The sequence below is a fragment of the Echinops telfairi genome, unplaced genomic scaffold (genome assembly GCF_000313985.2).
Source record: "Echinops telfairi isolate 266 unplaced genomic scaffold, ASM31398v2 ScPeMD7_7469;HRSCAF=8507_1, whole genome shotgun sequence".
NCBI lineage: Eukaryota > Metazoa > Chordata > Mammalia > Afrosoricida > Tenrecidae > Echinops > Echinops telfairi.
The window spans coordinates 86158531-86180429 of NW_022111373.1; the positions used below are offsets into that span (position 1 = coordinate 86158531).

The 21899-nt window shown below is 42.2% G+C and overlaps 1 protein-coding gene and 1 pseudogene across 1 annotated transcript in view; one reads left to right on the plus strand and one right to left on the minus strand.

The window, feature by feature from the left end:
* SGTB (small glutamine rich tetratricopeptide repeat co-chaperone beta) overlaps nt 1-21746 on the plus strand; it is a 70980-nt gene extending 49234 nt beyond the window's left edge. The window contains exons 4-9 of the mRNA XM_045285235.1: nt 13062-13166; nt 14019-14157; nt 14261-14323; nt 17697-17734; nt 19294-19377; nt 21257-21746. Coding sequence (XP_045141170.1) covers nt 13062-13166; nt 14019-14157; nt 14261-14323; nt 17697-17734; nt 19294-19377; nt 21257-21368 — 541 coding nt within the window. The 3' untranslated portion in view covers nt 21369-21746. The remainder of the gene's footprint in view (nt 1-13061; nt 13167-14018; nt 14158-14260; nt 14324-17696; nt 17735-19293; nt 19378-21256) is intronic.
* On the minus strand, nt 1917-2637 carry LOC115873718 (annotated as a pseudogene).
* Nucleotides 21747-21899: the final 153 nt, after the last annotated feature.

Genomic DNA, 21899 nt, shown 5'->3' on the forward strand with positions numbered 1-21899 from the left:
ACTGCACCCCGACCAGCTCATCTCTACATTTTGTTCCTTGACATTGGTTACCATCCCCTCAATATAATTGCACTCTTTCCATAGTTCTTTGGTTTCCCTTGCCCTTCTTTCATTCCCCTTCCTGCCTTCTAAGCTTTGATTAGGGCCAAGTGTTGACTTTTTATATGGTTGGTTGTACTAGGGAGCGTATTTCTTCCTGGTGTTATTAGTCACTTTATAAGCCTTTCTATTGTTGGACTGAAAGTTGATCCCCAGGGGTAGGTTCAGTTCCGGCCTTGAAGGGTGGGCATGACTATTTTAATCAATCTAAAATTTTTGTGACAGTACATAATAAGAATTGCCTTTTCATTTATAGTAAAGTCTTAGACTTCAAAGACCTCTCTAAATTAATTGGATCTACATTTTCATTGAGTTACTCTTATCATAATTAGGATAATTATACCCATCCGAGCTGGCCTTCTCCAACCACCTGGCCAACCAACTGGAAGACATCTCTATTTGTGACTACCCCAAAGACAAGTGATTCAAGAGAATGAGGAAATTATTGGGCAATCTCATTAGTACCACAAGCAAGGAAAATTTTGCTGAAGATCTTTTAAATATGGCTGGATTGACAGGAAGTTCCCAGAAATTCAATTGGATTCAGAAGAGGATGTGGCATGAGGGGCATCATTGTTAGTATTAAATGGATCTTGGTTAAAAACAAAGAATACCGAAAAGGCACCTATGTTTTATTGACTATGCAAAGACATTGGACTGTAAAGATCTTAATAAATCCTGGATAACATTGCAATGAATAGACATCCTAGAATATTTCATTGGACTTATGAGGAACCTTGTACATAGACCAACAGGCAGTCATTCATACAGAAGAAGAGGGGATACTACATGGTTTAAATTCGGGAAAGGTGTGTACCAAGGTTGTATCCTTTTATCATGCTTATTTAATCTGTAAACTGAGCTAATAATCCAAGAAGTTGCGCTATATGAAGAAGAATGCAGCATAAGGATTGGAGGAAGACTCATTGATTACCTGTGATAAGGAGGTGACATAATCTTGCTTGCTGAAAAGTGAAGGGGACTTGAAGCATTTGCCAATGAAGATCGAAGCCTAAAGGAAAGCAAAATCCTCACAACTGTACCAATAAAGACCCTCAGGATGAACAGAGAAAATGCTGAAGTTTCCCACCTTTCACATGCATATGAGATGACTGAAAGTACCCCACATGGATCAGACCCACCTTAATCTTCAAAGTGGCAAGCTCACTACTGAGCACATTAAAGCGAGCTTTTGTAGCACATCAGCCCTGTGCAATACATCACTTCTTTCTTTTAATTAGCAAAAAGAAAAAAGACTTTCTGTGAAAACTGTTGTCCCAAAGTGCATCGATATTGATTTGAGCTGATTAAATCTGAATTATTAAATAATAGGTAACAAAATGTGAGCTTATATTGAATCTAACAATGTACACGCTTTAATATCTAGAATATTACATAAGGGATATCAGTTGGGGGGATAACAGAATAAAACCATCACATACAGATGCTCCTGGAAAAGAACAGCTACATGTGCAGGTGAGGGCCAGAGTGTGCAAGGCTTTAAAACAAACAAAAAAAGCCCTAGGGGAAATGCAGTGAATTTACCTGAGTAAAGTGCTTTCCCCTTTGAGCACAGAAGGGGGTGGGGGGCTGGAATTCAAAGGCATATGCTGAATGGCTTCTCCATTTCAAATGCTACTAAAAATATTTAAGTCGCAGACTAGGGCACCTTTGAAGAAAAGAACACTTTAGCCGTAATAGGCTCATTGAATAATTCTTTAATAATCTGAACAAGTTCCAAGTAATAGAGAGGACTTGAAGACTAATTTTACTTTGACAGTGCCTTACATATTCTCCCTATCACCCTCTGGACTGTTTCAGTTCCATAGGAACACTTTTTCACACGCTCTAAGGAACGTTCTCCTTATTTCTGAAATGCCTCCTATCACAGAATTGTCAAGAATTTTGTCCCCATACAGCCAGTGTCTTCCGCCTTTTGTGGCTGGATGAACTTCCTGTTCAGCAGCCTCATGTGGCTCTTCAAGGAAAGGACTTGTAAACAAGGTGTACATCTGTTTATTCAGGACAACAGGATCCACGGTAATCTTCTGTTACCTTCTGGGCCCAAATTCTGACTCTTATCTTATCCTGCTTTGTTTCACCTGTTCTTTTGTCATCTGTACTGATGACAGACTTCTCTTGTTGGTCCCTCTAGTCCATCTCCTTGGGGGCCCTTGACTGTCTACATACCTGTTTAACATTCTTCCACCTGCTTCCTCAATCACACGGAGCACAGCGACTCCATCGGGTTGGTTGATGACACTGAATTTGCTCATCAGCCTTCTTTTCAATCCATGATTCAGTGAAAGTTTTACCTTGAGAATTGTTTTCGTCCAGATAACAAGCTGCATGCTAACAGATGTGCTTGTTCTGATAGCTGGCCCCACGGCAAACAGGTAAAGCTGGCAAAGGAAGCTCCCCTGAAAGGAACAGGAGGGAGAGCGCCCCTCTGAGTTGTGTTAAATCCATCTTTACAGTCTTCCACTCAAAGGACAGTCTATTAGAAAGCTGTGTGCATAACCCCGCTCTCACTGCCATCGACTTGATTCTGACCCCTAGAGACCCTACAGGACAGTGTAGAACTGTTCCTGTAGGCTTCTGAATCTTTAACTCTTTACAGGAGTATTAAGCTTGTCCTCCAGCTGAGACAGGTGGTTTTGAACTGCTAACCAAATAGCAACCCACTCTGTAACCACTACGCCACCTGGTGCCCTGTGTGTGCACAGTGATAGTGAAAGTTAAAGCAGAATGAATACAGCTCAAACCAAAACCCACTACCATCTAGTGATCGATGATGACTCATAACGACCTTGTAGGACAGGGCAGACCTGCCTCTGTGAGTATGTGAGACTGTAACTCTGTAATTCTTTGCAGGAGCAGAATCTTTCTAAAAGCCTGGTCTTTCTCCCGCAGAGTGGCTGGCACATAACCACAGCAGGCCTAAAGGAGGAGCAATGTGAGCAAAGCCTGATTTTGGCAGCCACAATCGATCCAAGGACAGTGATGGTCTATCTTCATCACACATCTGTTGCACTTTCTGCAATGATGTGACTGGTACCTTGGCCGACTTTACAATACTGGAGATATACTACCCCGAGAATGTTCCAGTTTCCACCTGTGGCATTGAAGTCATTGTAAAGCATCACGGTTGTCCAATGTATCGTACATGATGAAAGCCACACTTCTGCAGTTGTACTTAAGGGCCAATACCACAATTCAGTGTATCACTGTAGCACCACGGGTGAGGATGGGCCCAGTGACCCAGTCTCTTAAATTCTTGGAGATTTTCAAGCTTGATAACCCAGCAGAATGTACCCATTGTAGTGTCAAAGGATTCTTTTCTATTTTAGAATATGTGCTGCTGAAGTGAGCACAAGAATTGTATTTTAAAAGATTGGCGGTTTTCCATTTTCTGTGCACACATTCCGATGTGCCAGAAGACCATGTGCCCTCGTTAACGGTCTTGCCTTCAAGGTGCAGGATGTCAGTGCAGATGAAGCCGTTTTAACTGTGAAACACTCAGCCCTTTAACTGCACTACGAGAAACCGGAGGCTTGGTTTGAAATCTCCTAGTCTCGTCCCTGGCACCTGCTTTTCAGCCATTGCATTTCTGGGGTGGCCTGGGCTCACCCAGGACACCTTTTCTCTACTTTGGACCAGTGTGGGTCCATTTGTGGGTCCCTTAGACCAGGGCAAGCAGAAAGCGAATCTTGGCTGCTCAAGGCCGAGGCACAGGACATGTTCGGTTCTGTGTATTCTCCTGCCAGAGCCCAGGAGGCGACTCTCCCATCACTTGTTTCTTAATTGCTACTTCCATCTGGGTTGATTGTGGATCCAAGTCAAGTGAAATCTATGACATTTAAATACTTTCTCAATTTATCATGATGTTGCTTACTGGTCCGGTCGTGAGGATGTTTTTTACCCCCTTTATGTTGAGGCAAAGGCTGAAGCCTTTGAACTTCATCAATGAGGGCTGCAGGTGTTCGTTCCTTTTGATCAAGAATGGAGTCTTTCTCCAATCCTGATGCTGCATTCTTCACGTGGTTAAGCGCAAGGCTTTTAATAAACTGAGCGCGCGCACACACACACCACTGCTGTCAAATTGATTTTAATTCATAGTGAACATGTACAGACAAGGCAGAACTGCCCCTTTGTGTTTCCGAGGCTATCAATCTTTATGGGACCGGGAAGCCTCATCTTTCTCCATGGAGTAGCTGGCTGGTGCTAACTGCTGACCTTGTGGTTAACAGCCCAACTCACAACCTCGAAGCCATGAAGGGCTCCTCTCATATATTGGATAGTGTCTCTATATATCTCATGACCAAGTGTCAGTGTTAGATCATTGCTTATCGAGCTGTAATGGTAACACGGTAGTGGTGTCTGACCGAATCTAAATTCACGAGTAGGAAAGAGGATTAAGATCAATAGCCTGGGCCTGGTACCTGTGAGATGAAGGTCAAACCTGCCTCTCTCTTCCAATCATGCTACTGCTTCTTACTTTCCTTCCACGGCACTCTTTGCTTCTCTGCTGGTTCTGTAATTTGTCACAATGGCCACACAGAACTCACAAACAATACTGTATGGGGGCATATTAGGGAAGTAACAGGTTATAATTCAGGATTGGAAACCATTCATGTTTCTAGTTCAGCTCTTCATTTAGGACAGGCAGCCTTTTCTCAGGTGTGCCTGCAAGTATGCCTCTATGAGACTTTGGCTTCTTGGCCCTATGGTCTCTGCCCTACTTGCGCAAGTGTGCCTACTTGTGCAAGCTCTTTTAGCGCTGCCAATAAGTGAGAGAAGCTCTCAACTCCACCTACAAGCCTCCTGCCTGAAAACATTCCGTGTTCTCACTCTTGGCCAGGCAGCCTGTTAGTCTCACGTCAGGCACTCTGTTCTGTTGCCATTGCTTGTTCTCTGGTGTCACAGTTCTGATTCCTGTATTGAGATTCTCAGCACAGAGGTTCTGAATGCATTCAACTCCTGGCTTGTCCTAGGGGTCATGAGAGCCTCTTTCTTCTTCTGGCATGGTATATTTTAAGCCTAGCAGGATAGCAGAGCTGACCAATCCCAACGACAAGGTTCTGTACACCTTTGCATGATTCCACTCCCACAGGGTTGCCGTGCACCTTATTTATATCATTGGCAACTGTTCAATTCCCTTGGTGGGCCACATGCACCTCACATTTGCTGGGTCAGAATCCACTCAATGGCAGTGAGAGAGACCCAGCCATTTGGTAGGTGTCAGAAAGACTATATGGCTAAAAGGGCCAAATTAAGTAATTTATACTGTAAAGGCACAGCAAGTCACATACTTTCACTATGCAAATAAATTGTTTTTAATGAACTTTGCAATCAGAAAGAGTGTCCCACTGGTACTCTACTAGATGAGATTTATGGAAATACCTAAGCTTGCTTTTTATTTCTTTGTTAAATTGAAGTTGTGAAATAAAAATTGTTCTCTTTTGCATTAAAAATATTATTTTTTTCCACCAAGGAGCTCAGTAATAAAGCATGCGGTCTAACATTAAAAACCTAGTAAATTTTGTTCATACATTTAATGTAGATATTAAAGAAAACTTTAGGATCTTTTTTTTTTGAGACTGTAAAAAACTCAGTAGCTAATAGTTTTGACAATTATATCCTTGTCACCTTCCTTAGCCAGCTAGATGCCAAAAAATTAGAGACTCAGAATAGCACATTGACATCTTCCCTTTAATATCCATTTTCACACTTTTCTTACTAGTCAAAATATTTTTTCACATACTAAACTTGCTAAGATAATATTAATTTTATTATTATTACTTTTTTCCTTTTTAAATTAGAAAATGACCAACTGACAGCTTTGGTCAGACAGACTTAAGCATGAGTCTTTTGTAGCATTTATCTTTTCTTTTGCCCTTTGAGGACCCTACTGATCGTGAGCCCTTCCAGGAAAGCCTGTTATGGACAGGGGAAGTCCAAGAGCACTGCTACAAAAGCTTGCTCCAACAAGAACATCAGGGTGTGAAGCGATTGTTTTCCTGTCTCCTACCTCGTCTACACAGCTCTGAAAGCAGGGTTCCCGTCTCTCTCACCCTTCCCTGCAGAATTCTGTACTCTTGGATGTCTACCAGGTCAAAACAGCAGTTTTGGGTCTTCAAGGGACTCAGATGGATTTCTTTTAAATGTTGGTTGAGTTTGAAGGACAAAAAGAAATTTAAAGGGGGAACATATCAGGGCTGTAGGGCAGATGGGATAGTTTCCCAATGAAATTCCTTAAGGGCAGCCCTTGCTACCTTTGAAGAATGAGTAGGTGCATTACTATGATGGGGAAAAAAATTCTTGGGACAACTTTCTTGTCTTTTTTTCTCACCAGTACAGTTTTTTAAAAATTTAAAACTTCTTCCTAAGGCTTCGGAATTCTAATCATCATGTATCCTTTGAGAGAATCTATCAGAATTACCCCTTTGGGAGCCCCCGAGAAACTGTTGCTATAACCTTTTGAGCTGATCGCTTTACCTCGACTTTAACTGGCCCAACAGATCACCTCAAAAGCCACTGTTCTGCTTGAACTGTGTTTGCTTGTTTGAAGTCACCTTAAGGAAACAAAAACAAGTATATTAGAGGACTGGTTTGCACCCATCTACTGATCAGAGACATGTTTTGTTTGGGATATAACCATGCGTGTGTAAACTGGAACTCTAGTAGTAATAATGTTTTTACTGTCCTCACATTTTTTTAATTCCCCCACACTCTTAAGCACTTACCATATGTGTTAGTCTGGGTAGACGAGAAAAATATTTATATACAAGAGCAATCGAACATTGAGAAAACATCCCAGCCCAGTCCAGATCAAGTCCATAAGTCCGATATTAGCCCATATTTCCTATATCAATCTATTAAGTCCTCTTCAGACTCACAAAATACATGCAATGACGCTGAATGCAGAAGATCACAAGCCAGTGGGTAGAACATCTTTAATCCAGTGCCATTGGAAACATCTCAGAGCTGGCAGCAGTCTCTCTGTGGCTTCTCCGGCTTCCAAGGTCTGGTTGCGTCCATGTGGCTTGTCTTCTGCAATGTCTCCCAGGGAGTGGTAGAGAGAGAGAAGTGTCTTCAGCCTCCCAGGAAGAAGTCCCAGATTTCCCAAAATTCTCAGAAGGCCATGCTCACACAGAAGTCTCATTGGCTATCTCTAGATTGACAGACTAGACTCCATCCCTACGCTCTTAATCCTTAAATTGACACCAGATTAGGTGACTACCATAGAATCGATACAGTTTTATCATGTGTTTTGCTGTATAATTATTTGCATCTGTTTTATTTCATTTGGTGAAGGGCAGAGAGTGGGCCTTGTATTTATGAGAAACCTTCAGAATGTTTATGGAAAAATGGAATTAAAATATAATGGAACTTTCCTACAAACTTTTTAATCCCCTCATATTTGTATTTCCCATGGCACCTAGCCCATGCCTCCCAGGAGTTCAGAAAGGAATACAAAGATTTCTGGTGGTTTTGAAGTGATTAAGCATTTTACATCAATACTTTTATATGTAAAACAATAAATAATTGAGGGTTTGATTTAAACCACTTTTGTATCTATAATACTATGAAGCAAACTGCTCATTTTTTTGTCTTTCTTTCCTAAGCAAACATGGTATATACAGTTTTTTTATAGGTATATGAAGGGCCTTCAAAAACTCCATGGAAAAGGTCTATTATCTGGTGTAGTTTCAAACTGCTGAACTCTTGGTTAGCAGCCTATCCCTCATTCTTTAGGGGAGTAGACAATCTCTTTTCTACCACAAAATGGATTGACCTGCTGGCCTTGAGGTTCAATGTCCAGTGCTTAAACCACTGTACCACCATGGCTCAGTCTTCTCATTTACAGCAGTGATAATATTCATCACTTCACAAGGTGATTGGGAAGAGTGATAAAATGTGATGAAGTCCTTAGCATTGTGCTAACTTTATATAGAGATATATATTTTTTCCTCCCCCCAGAAGGCAATATGAGACTTTTTCAGCTGAAGAATTGGTGTTTTCTTTCATGCATGCATACCGTACAGTATGAGAAATCTGATGGGTTGTTGTTTTTCTGCTTTATTTTCTCCAAAAATCAAAGACGAATCATTTTCATGCTTTCCCTCCAGTAAGGTAAAGAGCTGGAGGATATTTGAAGACATGGTGACTGACTGCATTGTTTTTCTGAAATGCCATTAGTTATGCCCTGAAAACCAGACAGCAGAGGCAGAGAGAGAACACCACATTGTTATTCTGCTCGGAAACGGCTATGTTTGGCTTCATCTCACAGGAGATTCAAATACAGCTTGGCTTCTCTTCCCTTTCCTGGTCTCAAAGGCTCAGCTGCCTCGTCCCTCCTTTTGTGAGCAGCACACATTGGCCTTCATCCTGCTGGCAGTTAGTGATCTGAGGATGTGTGAGGGTTGAAATAACAATGATTTTCTTTCTTCCTTCGCCTTCCCCTCCTCCTTGTCCGTCTGGGTCTGATCCTTCTCTGCTTCGTTACCTGTCTTGTTGTCAGTCTCTGAAGCCCGAGGTCAGGGGCTCTTTTTTGATGCTTCCCTTTCCCATCGTCCTCCCAAACTGCTCCTTTGTTCCCACCTCCATTTCCACCACCATTGCCTCAGTTTCAGTTGAGGTTAACTTTTGGTAAACTCGTGTACTTTTAACTTAAATAGAACTTTCTAAAATGTGAAATTGATCATTTGACTTTCACTAATTCCAAATACCATCATGAGCCAATGTAAGCACCTTATTAGGATATATCTTTTATAACATATGCTTTTCTTTTCTTTTCACTTTATCTCCAATGTCCTTCTGCCTCATTCTTGGTCTCTTTAACTTCCATATACATGTCATGTAAAATGTTCTGTGCATTTAAAAAATACCGATGGACCATCCTTCAATGCTTTGCTTGCTTTGAATATTTCTCACCTTACCAAATTAGTCATCCTTCAAAATCCTGTTTGGTGTTGTCTCTTTGGAGAAGATTGACTTAATTTCTCTTTTCTCCAATCATACTGAGTATACATCTCTATACCCTTCTCCCTGTCAATCTCACAGTGTCCTACATGGTAGTTCCTAGTAAAATATGCCTACTTAAATGTAAATTAACCAAAATGTAAAGAAAGAAAACAGCTTATTCCTTATTTAGATTAACCACGTCAAGTGCTTAATTCCCATGTGTAGTTTAGCGGCTATCATACTGAATAGTAGAGATAAGACAATTTTCCCATTATGAGAATATCCACTGGGCAGCCCAGGTTGAGTAACACACACCTGCTTCTGTGCTGCCTCTTCCCTTGATATGTCCACTGCTACACTTTTCATACTGATAATTTATTTACTCGCAAGTTGGGCTTTCTACTCCTGTGAACAGTTACAGTCTTGGAAGCCCACAGTGGGTCACTGTGAGTCAGCATTGACTCGATGGCTGAGTTTTTTTGATTTTTGACTTGTGTTTTCCAGTGTTCCTAATAGACTATGAAAGGTTGGAGGGCTTCTGTCGTATCCATTTTCTCTCTGAGTGTTTGGTTTCAAGTTAAAGGGCCAACATATCACATGAAGGGGCTTCGTGGAAAAATTCCATTATTTTTCATTTCCATTTTTCCATGAACTCTCTGAAAGCACCCCCTCCCCAGATGTTCAATAAGTGGTGGCATTGAGTTGATTTGGGAAATTGAATTTTACAAAGGAAAAGTGTCCCTAGCTGAATATATCTAATGGCGAAACCCTTCACATGGTAGGGTGGCTTCTGCTTTTTTTTTTTTTAAAGGTAGGTGAAAAGAAAACATATTTACATCTTAAAGTTACTGAAAATCTAGTATAACGAGGGTCCATATACACTTATTATAGGGTCGCCAGTTTCTGATATTTTGCCACATGTTCTTTCTTTGTGTTTATTATTTATCTTTGTCTTCTTCTGCTTCTTGCTAGAGGGTGTGAATGTGTATATGTGCACACACATGCCCAGACACAGATAAATACTTTTTGCTTACTGATCTTAAATACTTAAACTTTATCTCATAAAAATATACATTCCATAAACTGTGATATCATTCAAACTTAAGAAAATTACCACATGTAAGAAAATCTCCCCACTTTATCAATATTTTTATAGCAATTTTTTGACTCAGAATTAAATCAAGGTTCATGCATTGCATTTGTTATGTCCCACTAGTTTCATTTAATCTCTATTTTCTGTTTTGTTTTCATAACACATTTTGGAAGCGTTCAGGCCAGTGATCATGGATTTGTCTGATTGTTTCCTCATGATGAAATTTAGGTTAAATGTTTTGGTACAGTTCCTATATGAACCATTTATTAGATTGTATTAACCATCAATGCACACACTGCTGTCTAGTTGAGTCTGACTTACAGCCTAGCTGTAGGGGAGAAAGGACCGCCCCAAATGGTTTTCAAGGCTGTCAATCTGGATGGAAGCAGACTGCCCTATCTTTCTGCCGTGGGATACGGTGGTGGGTTCGAACGATCCACGTTTCTATGAACATCAGAATGCTTACCCCTGGGTCACCACGAGCTCCTTACATCAGATTTACTGAGGTTGAGTCCAGTCTGAGTCATAGCGACTCTCTAGGCCAGAGTAGAACTCGCCCTCTGGGTTTCTGAGGTTCGAACTCCTTCGGGGGGCGGGGGTAGAAAGTCGCCTTTGGGCTGGTGGGTTCCAACGGCTGACCCTGTGGTTCGCAGCCCAACACATCCCCACGATACCTGCTTTCACGCGGTCTCGTTAGTCATGACCCTAACTTTGAGAGTTTATCAAGATTATTCCTTCTGCCATGAATAAGTAATTTATTAGGTCAGACCATGTAAGTGTCCTGTTCTTCAAAAACCTTTAATTCACTGACTTTATACTCATGATCCCGCCCTGAATGAATTATATTTTCTGTGTGCCATCTTGATTCCAGCTTACAGTGATCCATGCACAACAGAAGGGTACATTGCCTGGTCGTGTGCAATCCTCACAATTATTGTTATAATCATTTTGTAATTATTTTTGTCCCTAGATTATCCTATATTTGGATTGTAGGAACCCCTTCAAATTTGCCTTGTGTCCTTTTATATAGTTTTATTTTCTTTCTGAGACAAGATTTACCTAATATTTTCTCAGACCCAAACCCAGTTGTCAAATATTTCATTCACTTGGATCCCTAGTCAATGCTCATGGAAGCAGCACTAAAAAAATCAAGCAAAGTATTGCACTGGACAAAGCTGCTGTACACACATTAAAGACAAATTATGTCACTTTGAAGAAACTACGGTGTACCTGACTTACGGCACGGTGTTTTTAATCATCTCATTTGCTTGTGAAACCTGAACAATGAATATGGGGAATAGGAGAAAAAATTATGTATTTTAATTATGGTGCTGGTGAAGCATATTGAAAGACTGCCAGGAGAGCAAACAAATCTGTCTTGAAGGAAATATAGTTAGAATGCTCCTTAGAAGCAGGGATGGCGAGACGGCGTCCCACATACTTTGGACAAATTGCCTTGGAAGACGGGTCCCTAGTGAAGGACATCATTCTGGGTAAAGCGGAGGGGTGGCTGAAAGCAGGAAGACCTCTTCAACTGGATGGATTGCCCCGGAACCTGAAACCAGGGCCTCTGACAGAGCAACAGTTGTAGGACCAAGCAGTCTTTCATTCTGTTTGCCAGGAGTCGGAGCTGACTGCATGGCTCCTTACAGCCACAGGAGATCTGGCCTGAGCCCTTTCTCCGAGGGCTTTGGGTCCTCTTAGTGGAGAATGGCATTTAGAACTGGCTGCCGATGTGATTTCTGTTACTGAATCTCAGTACATCCAGAGTCTACTAATGGGTTAAACCCGGTGCTGTGAAGTAGATCCTGATTCAGGAACCCTGCAGTGGACAGAGTGGAACTGCGCCACAGGACTCCCATCTTTACAGACGCCACGGCACATCTTTCCTCTGCAGAGTAGCTGGTGCGTTCGTACCTCTGACCTGTCGGTTAGCAACCACATGCTTTATCACTGCTCTCCTGTTTAGCTTACAGTTTGTTGTCACAGTGCCCCTCTCTCCTCTCCTCTACTCCCCTCCCCTCATTTTCTAGTTCTACATCCCTTCTCCCAGCCCCCACATCCTGCTTCCCAGCAGCCCCGCTTGTGCACTCATTTGTCACCCCTTCATACACTTTGCTTGGTATCCTCAAAACTTAAGTACACTTGATATTATAACACTCAACCGCTTGTCTGTCAGCTTGTTCTGTGGTGGCTTGTGTGTTGCTATGACGCTGGAAGCTATGCCACTGGTATTTCAAATACTAGTGGGATCACCCAAAGTGAACAGGTTTCAGTAGAGCAGCCAGGCTAAGACCAGACTATGAAGAAGTAATAGTCTGTCCGCTTCTGAGAGATTAGCCACTGATGAAAACCCTATGGATGGTATCGAAACATTGCCAGTTACTGAGAAGCTCAGAACACTGTCAGCTCAGCAGCGCAGCTCTCTGTGCAGCCATTCGCTGCCTGACTCGCTCAGTGTTGTGCCTCTCAAGGGACCCCGGATGCCTTAGTATTTTCAGTGTGGTCCAATTAGACAGGTAGTATGTAGCTAGGAGCCTTGGTCGTGTAGTGGTTACACATTGGACTGCTAGCTGCAAAGTCAGTTGTTCAAAACCACCAGTTGCTCTTCAGGAGAAAGACGAGGCTTTCTAGTCCCCTAAAGATTTAGCCTTGGACTCCCACAGGGGCACTTCTACTCTTTCTAGGGTCTCCAAAGTTGGAGTCGACTGGATCATAGTGAGTTAAATAGGTAGATAGTGTGCATATTTGTCTTTTCTATAACAAACTGTGAATGGCCACCTACCAGAAGTTTCTGGGTTACATTTTGGGTTTATCTTTTTTTACCCCCTAGCTTCCATAGGAGATTTCTAAATTGGGGAAAGGCCATCATGCTAATAAAAATTGCTTCTTTTTCTCTTAGGGCTGCTGCTCAGAGTAAATTAGGTCACTACACAGATGCAATAAAGGATTGTGAAAAAGCAATAGCCATTGATTCCAAGTACAGCAAGGCTTATGGGAGAATGGGGTAAGTGAAGTGCTGGGGGGAATGACCAGCACAGTAACAGGTAAGATTTTAGCTTTTTAACCTCCTGCTTAATCTTGCACCTTCTGAACTAATAAGAAGCAAGGTGCTTCCATAACATACTGGAAGAAATGGCTGCAGTTTCCATGACTCCGGAGCAAGATGACTAGTTGGATGACAAATGGTTTGCTGTTGGAAAAAATTGCACAACCATACTAAGTAGACTTACTTTTTTTTCCATGATCATATATCTCAAATGAGCATTCAATATTGACAGGCGATTCTTCTATATTCCTTCTAAATTCACCTTACCACTCTCCTTAAGCATTTCACAGCTTCCCGTTCCCTTCTAAGTTCACATTTCCAGTACCCCTTCTGTGGTAATTCTGACAATTGTACCTCATACTCAATTGAGAACATAGATGCATTTTGAAGAAAAATTAGTTGTCTTCCTACTTCCAAATCTTACGATCTCCCTGCATTTGTGTACACTCAGAATGCCCTATTTCTTGTTAAAATGGAGGCCATTGTGGAGGTTAACTTATCCCTTCTTAAGCAAACTATTTATATTTGAGGCATTAAATGTAAGGAACACCAGGGTGTTCTCTAGACATAAAGATTAAGATCCTCCTTGGACAACTCCGGTTGACTGGAAAAAATTTAGATTCCTAGAATCTTATCATTAGAGGTCATTTTAATGTCTCAATTTTGTTTCCCATTCATACATTCTTGTAAACCATAGTATAGTATGTTCACTGTTATCTGAATGAAAACAAAGATGAGGTTTGGCTACATTCATGGTGTTCTGACATTCTTTAATCAGATGTTCTATTCCTAAACTATTTATTTCTTCAGGCTGGCTCTTACTGCCATGAACAAATTTGAAGACGCAGTTACAAGTTATCAAAAGGCATTGGATCTTGACCCTGAAAATGATTCCTACAAGTCAAATCTGAAAATCGCAGAGCAGAAGTTACGAGAGGTATCCAGTCCTGTAAGTTATGAATATCAAATGAGTGAAATGATTTGTCATTCATGACTTACTGTAATTCTATTGTAGTGGTTGGAGTGATTTTTCAGATAGAATTGTTTTACAGACAGGAACTGGATTGAGCTTTGACATGGCCAGCTTGATAAATAACCCAGCCTTCATTAGTATGGTGAGTATTATTTCCTTTTATGCTCTCTTTGTCATAGGTCTATGTGACAATAAATAAAAACAATTGCTACAAAATCATGAAAGCCTATACTAAACAAAAATATTAAAAACCGAAGCTACTGTTCCTCAACACAACCTCCGTCTAGGTCTGTATGCTTTTGCAGGCAGTGTTTCCACCTTCTAACTCTTCCCCAAGGAATTCTATGCTCTTTCACTTATACAATATCAAAACCATTTACTCAAGAATCCTTCTGAAATGTTCTTTGAGTTTGGGGAACCAAAAGAAGTTTAAAAGGGAAGATAATGGCTGTACGGTGGATGGCATATGGTTTCCCAAAGAAATCTTCACAGGACAGTCCTTGATAGCCTTGAAGAATGACCAGGTATATGGTTTTGATGGGGGAAAAAAATTCCTCAGCACAAGTCTCCTGGCCTTTTTCTCAGCAACCTAATATTCCCCTTTAAAAAAATTTCTGTATAAGACCCCATGGTGGTCCTATGTCATTTGTGGTAGGCCAGGTTGGCTAGAGAAACAAATCCAGTGACACTCATATGTCTGAGAGAGAGCTTTATATCAAGAAGTAATTATATATATAAAAAAATCCCAGTCCAGTCCAACTCAAGTTCCTACATCCATAAGTCCCTGTTCCCACCCATGTAGTCACATGCTATGATACAGAATACAGGAATATTGCATGCCAGTGGAAGCAAAATCATGTGGATCCAAAGTCAGTGGACAACATCTCAGGGCTCCAACAGCTCTCAGGATGGCCAACAAGCAGGGAGGTAAAGGCAGAGAGCAAGAGAGAGGCCAGCCTCCATGGAGGTATCTTAGTTGGACCTCCAAGTGAGGTCATCAGGCTGCAACCTGTGATTGACAAGCTAAACGCCACTCCTACACTTCTCTGTATCTTCACGTTGTCGTGAAACCACGTAACTACCACATCATTCAAGGAAATCTATTGAGATTACTCCTTTGGAATCACCAAAACCAGTTGCCATAACCTAGTAGGCTGACCCCTCTGACTGGAATTTGACTGACACCCTTTCAGAAGCCACTGTTTTGAGTAGACTGAAAAATATTTTTTTAAGGGCACTCTAATGAGACTAAGACAAGTGTAATTAAAAAAGAATCACTGCCATTGAGTTGGTTCCAACTCATAGCACCCCATTAGCAGTAGGTTTTCAAGACTAACTCTGCAGGAGTAAAGGTTTTCGTGTTTCGCCTGTTTATAGACATTTTGTTGGGAATAAACCTCTGCATGAATGAATTGGAACCCTAGTTAACAGTACTTTTTGCCTCATCCTCATCAGTTCTGATGCTTTATCGTAATAAGAACGCTTTTATGTTGGGTGGTGGTCAGTGGTGGCATAAGGTGTAGCTGAGCTGCTTAACCTGTTCATGGACCTCTTTGTGGGAAAGATGGTTGAACTTCAGGAAGCCTATGGATTTCCTCATATGATCTGTACAAATTAAATACATGTGGATGTGTGGATTTTTTTTAGGGAGAGAATCATAGTTTTTATCACATTGGCAGATGAGTCTGCAATTCACAAAATGATTAAAAAAAAACGCTTTTTCTATGGAAGTGGTCCTAGGCAGATACCTAATACTTGAGGTCCGAAGGTCTTGGCTCTCGTGGATCCCTAAGTTCTCTCTTCAGTATTGTCTTTCTTTTCATCTTAAGAATGGATCTTTTCATGTAATTCTCATGTCTGTGTACTCCATCCTTCCAATGGACAAAACCACGGCAGGCTCTTTAGCAGACACATGGACCCGGGTGCAGTTTGTGGACGCTGACATGGTGGGTCTGGGATGTGACGTGAGCATCCCCAGCTCCTTGGATGACTGCATAGTTATGTGGGAACACCTCGACTACACACTGTGCCCTTGGAAGGCCAGGGCTGCTGCTGAGTCATCTTTTTACTTCAAAATTCTGTGCTGCATCCACTAAGTCTCCAGTTGAATTGAACTGCACAAACGATTCATTCCCAGGGAGACAAAGAAGTCTTTGGGCGATTGGTAGTTTTTATTTTTCCATCAAACTTAAATCAGTTTTCCTATGCACCCGTCAGCAAATTGTGGGCCTCGGGACATTTTTTGAACATGCTTACTGACTGCCAGGCCTCCAGTTATGCTGTTGGGCTAGGAGGTGCACACGGTACTCTTGGCTTGCTGCGTCACAGGCTCCGAGGTGCTATATGCTGTGAGGCCACCTTATAGGAGCTGCAAAGGAGACGGTTAACAACATGTTCAGTGACTATAAAAAATTAGGTTGCTAGAGGTTCAAGAGGATTTTTGATGACAGCTATTGGAGTTCCAGAGCCCTGTTCTGTGAGGGACAGCCGGAGGCCTGCCCTCACCTCCAGCTCATGGCGAAGGACTGTTTCCAGCCCACTGAGGATGTACATGTAGCCCTCATGAAGGGAGGCAGGGCCTGGAGTCTGGTGAGCTCGCCGAAGAAGGCTGGCCTGATGTGAAGTAACTGTCCTGATGAGAATGAAGTGGAAGTATGTTTCCTGAGATAGTTCCAGGCTCAATCTATTTAATGGGACAGTGCCGCGTTAAAGGGAGGCCTCCTGGAAGGTCATTCACTCAGCTTACTAATTAGCGCGGAAAGAACGAATCTGGGCCCAAAGGGAAAGTCATAACCCTCCAGGCAGCTGATGTGGTCGTTGCTGTTGCTGTTCGGTGCCACCTCAGAGCGACCCTGTGCACACAATGAACCGGGCCTGCGCGGCGTGACCGCCATCGTGTGTGAGCTGCTGCGCAGCCCTCTGTCAGTCTAACTCCAGGAGAGCCCTCCCTCTTGTTGCTGAGCCTCTACTCGACCAAACATAGGACCGGTCTCTTCTGGTAACATGTGAGACATGCTTTTAGGGAGTATTCCGCCCCCTCTTCTTCCAACATAGATTTATTTCTTCCGGAAGCCCGCGGTATATTCAGTCTTTTTCCACTAACACCGTCCTCCCAGTGACTCAGCCTTTCTTCCGTGTGCTGATGGAAACGGCAGGATCTCGTGCTGGGCTCACTGACGTTGTGATGGTGCCAAAGCCCGTCCTTTGGAGTGGGCCAGTTCAAGTGCAGAAGTCCAAGCTTCTACTTTCCCCTTAGCTCAATGGATCTCATCAGGAGGAATAAACAAACTATCATCTTGATCCTTAGTGCGGTTTGTAATCTCTTTGTCCTGGCAATATATTTTTTAATGACTAACACCCTCTACCCCACCAGTAGCTCCTTTTTCCCCTGTTTACTTGTATAGCACTCTAAAACGCTATAAAATGTTAGTATGTTGTTTAGCTTCTAATTAAAAAGTATTTGTTAAAGATCCCTAAATAGTATCTTTAATGAGAGATGCATTTTTCAATTCCAGGCAGCAAGTTTAATGCAGAATCCTCAAGTTCAACAACTGTAAGTATCTAGAGCAGTGGTTCTCAACCTTCCTATTGCTTTGACACTTTAATATAGTTCCTCATGTTGTGGTGACCCCCCAACCATAACATTATTTTCATTGCTACTTCATAACTGTAATTTTGCTATTGTTATGAATCGGGTGACCCCTAGGAAAGGGTCTTTTGACCCCCAAGGGGTCGCAGTGCGACCCACAAGTTGAGAACTGCTGATCTAGAAAGAGCTTATTACATCTCTTTCCCCCTAATCCCCAAACTCTGAAAATAATTATAACTATCCGGAATGCTAGTCACTTGGAACTTAGAGATGCACTTAGCCTAACATCCTACTTCATAGTCCAAAGTATCGATACCATGAGGGTGGGGGAAAGTGGGGAGAGAAGAGGGAGAAAGGGGGAACCGATAGCAATGATCGACATACAACCCCCCACCCCAGGGGAAGAACGTGGGTGAAGGGAGACAGTGGATGGTGTAAAATATGAAAATATCGGGGAGGAGATGAGCCAGTCAGGGTGCGATGTAACAATGATGAGAAATACAACCTTCCTCTAGTTCCTAAAGGTTTCCTCCCTGCTCCCACTACCATGACTCGAATTCTATCTTGCAAGACTGGCTAGACCAGCGGAGGTACACTGGTACAGATAGGAACTGAAAATACAGGGAATCCAGGACGGATGAGCCCTATAGGACCAGTGGTGTGAGTGGGAAAACAGGGAGGGTAAAGAGAGAATGGGTAGGAAAGAGGGAACCGATTGCATGGAACTGTGTGTGACCTCCTCCCTGGGGGACAGACAGCCAAAAGTGGATGAAGGGAGACGTCAGGCAGGGCAAGATATGACAAAATACCCATTTATAAACTATCAAGGGCTCATGCGGGAGGGGGGAGAGGGGAGGGAGGGGAAAAATGAGGACCTAATGTCGGGGGTTTAAATGGAGAGAAAATGTTTTGAGAAACGATGTACAAATGCGCTTTACGCAATTGATGTGTGTATGGATTGGGATAACAGTTGTATGAGCCCCTAATAAAATGTTAAAAAAAAAAAAACTGAAAAAAAAAAAATAAAATAAAACAGAAATTTATAAATTAAGGGTTCATGAAGGTGGGAGGGTGAGGGAGGGAGGGTAAAAAAGAGGAGCTGATACCATGGGCTCAAATAGAAAGAAAATGATGGCCACATATGTACAAATGTGCTTGATACAATTGATGTATGGATTGTTACAAGAGCCCCCAATAAAATAATTTATTTAAAAAAAACAATAACAAAACCCCCCAAATTCATTGCCACTGAGTTGATTCCATCTCAGAAGACTCTATAGGACAGGCTCTCCTGTTTCTAAGACTGTACTTCTTTATGGGAATAGAAAGGCTCATCGTTCTCCCTCACAGTGCCTGGTGGTTTTGAGCTGCTGACCTTGCAGTTAAAAGCCCACACATGTAACTAATTCTGCCACCAAGGCTCCTTAACCTAGTTAGTGCAGCTGTATTTATCTGTCATGGGCCAACTATCCTGCTTGTTAAGAAAGAATATACGCCAATGCTGTATCTTTTGTCCCCTGTAGAATGTCAGGGATGATGACAAATGCCATTGGGGGACCTGCTGCTGGAGTCGGGGGCCTAACTGACTTGTCTAGCCTCATCCAAGCGTAAGTGGTACTTAGAGGAGAAATCATGAAAATGTCGTTTATGTATCACTATTAGTCTCAAAGGTGAGGGAACCAGTGCTGTTAACACTTTAAAATATCACTTATTCTTTTATTATTAATAACAGTGGCCTCATTAGTTGTTTGATCTGGAATTGATTTATAAATTAGAATCACGTTGCAAAAAGTACAAGGGCAGGAATCCAAGCACAGGCCCTTTGGCCAGCTGTTGTGGCTACTCAATGGCTTGCTTAAGGCTTGTCAGGTAGCAGCAGTTTGTCTGTCTGTCTCCTTCTCCCTTAGCACCTCAGCGAGCAGGTGAGAAGACTAATGTAAGGGGAGTCCATCATTGGCATTCCTATTTAATGGCTAAGAAACTGAGATGCAGTTTCACGGCTCATGAGGGGTTTGGTCTACATTTGGTCTTTTGACTTCAGCCTAACTTTTCTTATTTGATGACCAGTTGCTGTCTGGTCAGTTCTCACTCATGGTGACGCCATGGGTGCCAGATAGAACCGAGCTCTGTACGTTGTCATGGTTGGTTTATCTGAAGTCGATCACAGACAGGGTCTTTCTTCTGAGGTGCCCGGATGGGGACTCACATTGCCAGCCTTTCAGAGTAGATGAGCAGGTTAACCCTCTGTGTCACCAAGGGTCTCCTCAGGATATTAAGGTCCTTCCTTTCTTAGATGAAGATGTCATTTCATTTACAGGCATTAATGTTAGGGATTAGTGATCAGCTCCTTCTGATTGAATGTGATCACAAGTGTAATTTGTTTCCTCATTGTCCCCAGTGAAGGTCTAACTAAGTTTTCGTCTGACTTGAGTATGTAGCTACTCAGGGGCATGAAGTATCTTCATTTTGGTACACACACATATTAAAAATCTCATATTGTTAAACGATTGTTGTCCAGACGCATGCTTCAGGAAATGTTGGCACTGAACCACTTTCTCTGCCATCACTAGAGCGAGTCCTTGGATCCTCTCATGGTTCAGTACATTCACCTTCCTTCCAGCCAAGTAGCTGAAGAGCACTGCTGCCCGTATTTGACTATGATGTGGCCATTTAAATTGACGTGAAGCCATATGTTACAGACTTGCTATTTGTGATACTTACAATATAGCATTTTAGAGTGATTATTGTGTGGCATAATTTTAAAAATGTCCAACACTTGCACTTGAGGTTCACACACTCAGGAATTTTATTTAACTTCTTTGCCTTGAAAAAAAAATCATAGTAGGTGATCTCAAACTAGGAGCTCCATTCTGTAACATGAGGGGTTTATAATACATGAATACTGATTGAGGAAGATACCTTTAATTACACAAGGTGGCTTTAAAAACGGTTCATGGAACAATGCAATGGAAAATGACGGACTTTTCCCAGACTTTTGAAGCGCCTCACAATTGGGCATATACAGTGAAGTCTTTTGCTTCTTTGTGATTAAGCACTTAGACTTACTCATCACTATCCAGTCAATTCCACTTCACAGCGACTCAGTCGGACAGAGTTGAGCTGCCCTTTGAATTTCCACGACGCAGACTTTTACTGGAGCAGACAGCCTTATCTTTCTCCTGAGAGCGGCTAATGGATTCAAACTGCTGAGCTTGTGGTTAACTGCCGAAGGCATAGCGCACTAGCCCACCACTGCTCCTTAATTAAGCACTTGAGGAGTGGATTTCACCCAATTTAGGCATGCACTTTAACTCTGCTGTCTTGTTTCTTATAAAGCATTTTACACTGGTAAATGCCAATGCTGGTTTCACTGGGTCTCCTTTGGCAAAGTCGCCTCAACCTATGAAACGGTTTTTGCATGAATGTGGTGTGACCTCATAGAACCACTGTTCTAACCTCACATCCCACCTTGCCTCTTCTTTCCAGGGGCCAGCAGTTTGCTCAGCAGATACAGCAACAGAATCCGGAACTCATCGAGCAGCTGAGAAACCACGTCCGGAGCAGATCATTCAGCAGCAGCACTGAAGAGCATTCCTGATTGGACCAGGAATGCTAATGATCGCTGACTCTGAAATCTTCACTGTAGACAGTGGCCACAAACAGCACCATATCCGATGTCTGAACACAGTGCAGGGAAAACTCTCCTGTCTGTTCGTAAAGAATAAATCTGTTTAGACAATAGGTTTATCAGACTTGAACATAACACGACTCCTTCGGAAGGCTTGTTAACTGGAGTGCCAATATAGCACTAGACAAGGCTCCATTTTCAAACCTTTGTTACCATATTTGTATATTAGATTTAACAAGCAGAGTATATTTATTGGACAGTGGGGCTGTTTACTGGTGAGTTTTCTAGCTCCAAATTCATACTTTTGTGAGAGGGGAGATAAGAGGAAATGTTTCCCAAGCTGATCTAGAAAAAGAAAAAGGTACTTGTCACGCACGTGAGAGAAGAAAGTTGCCATCTAGGGTTAGCTTTGCCAGCACCATCAGTAATGACGTATGCCCTAGTAATGATGTACACACTAGCACCATCAGTAATGACGTATACCCTAGTAATGATGTACAC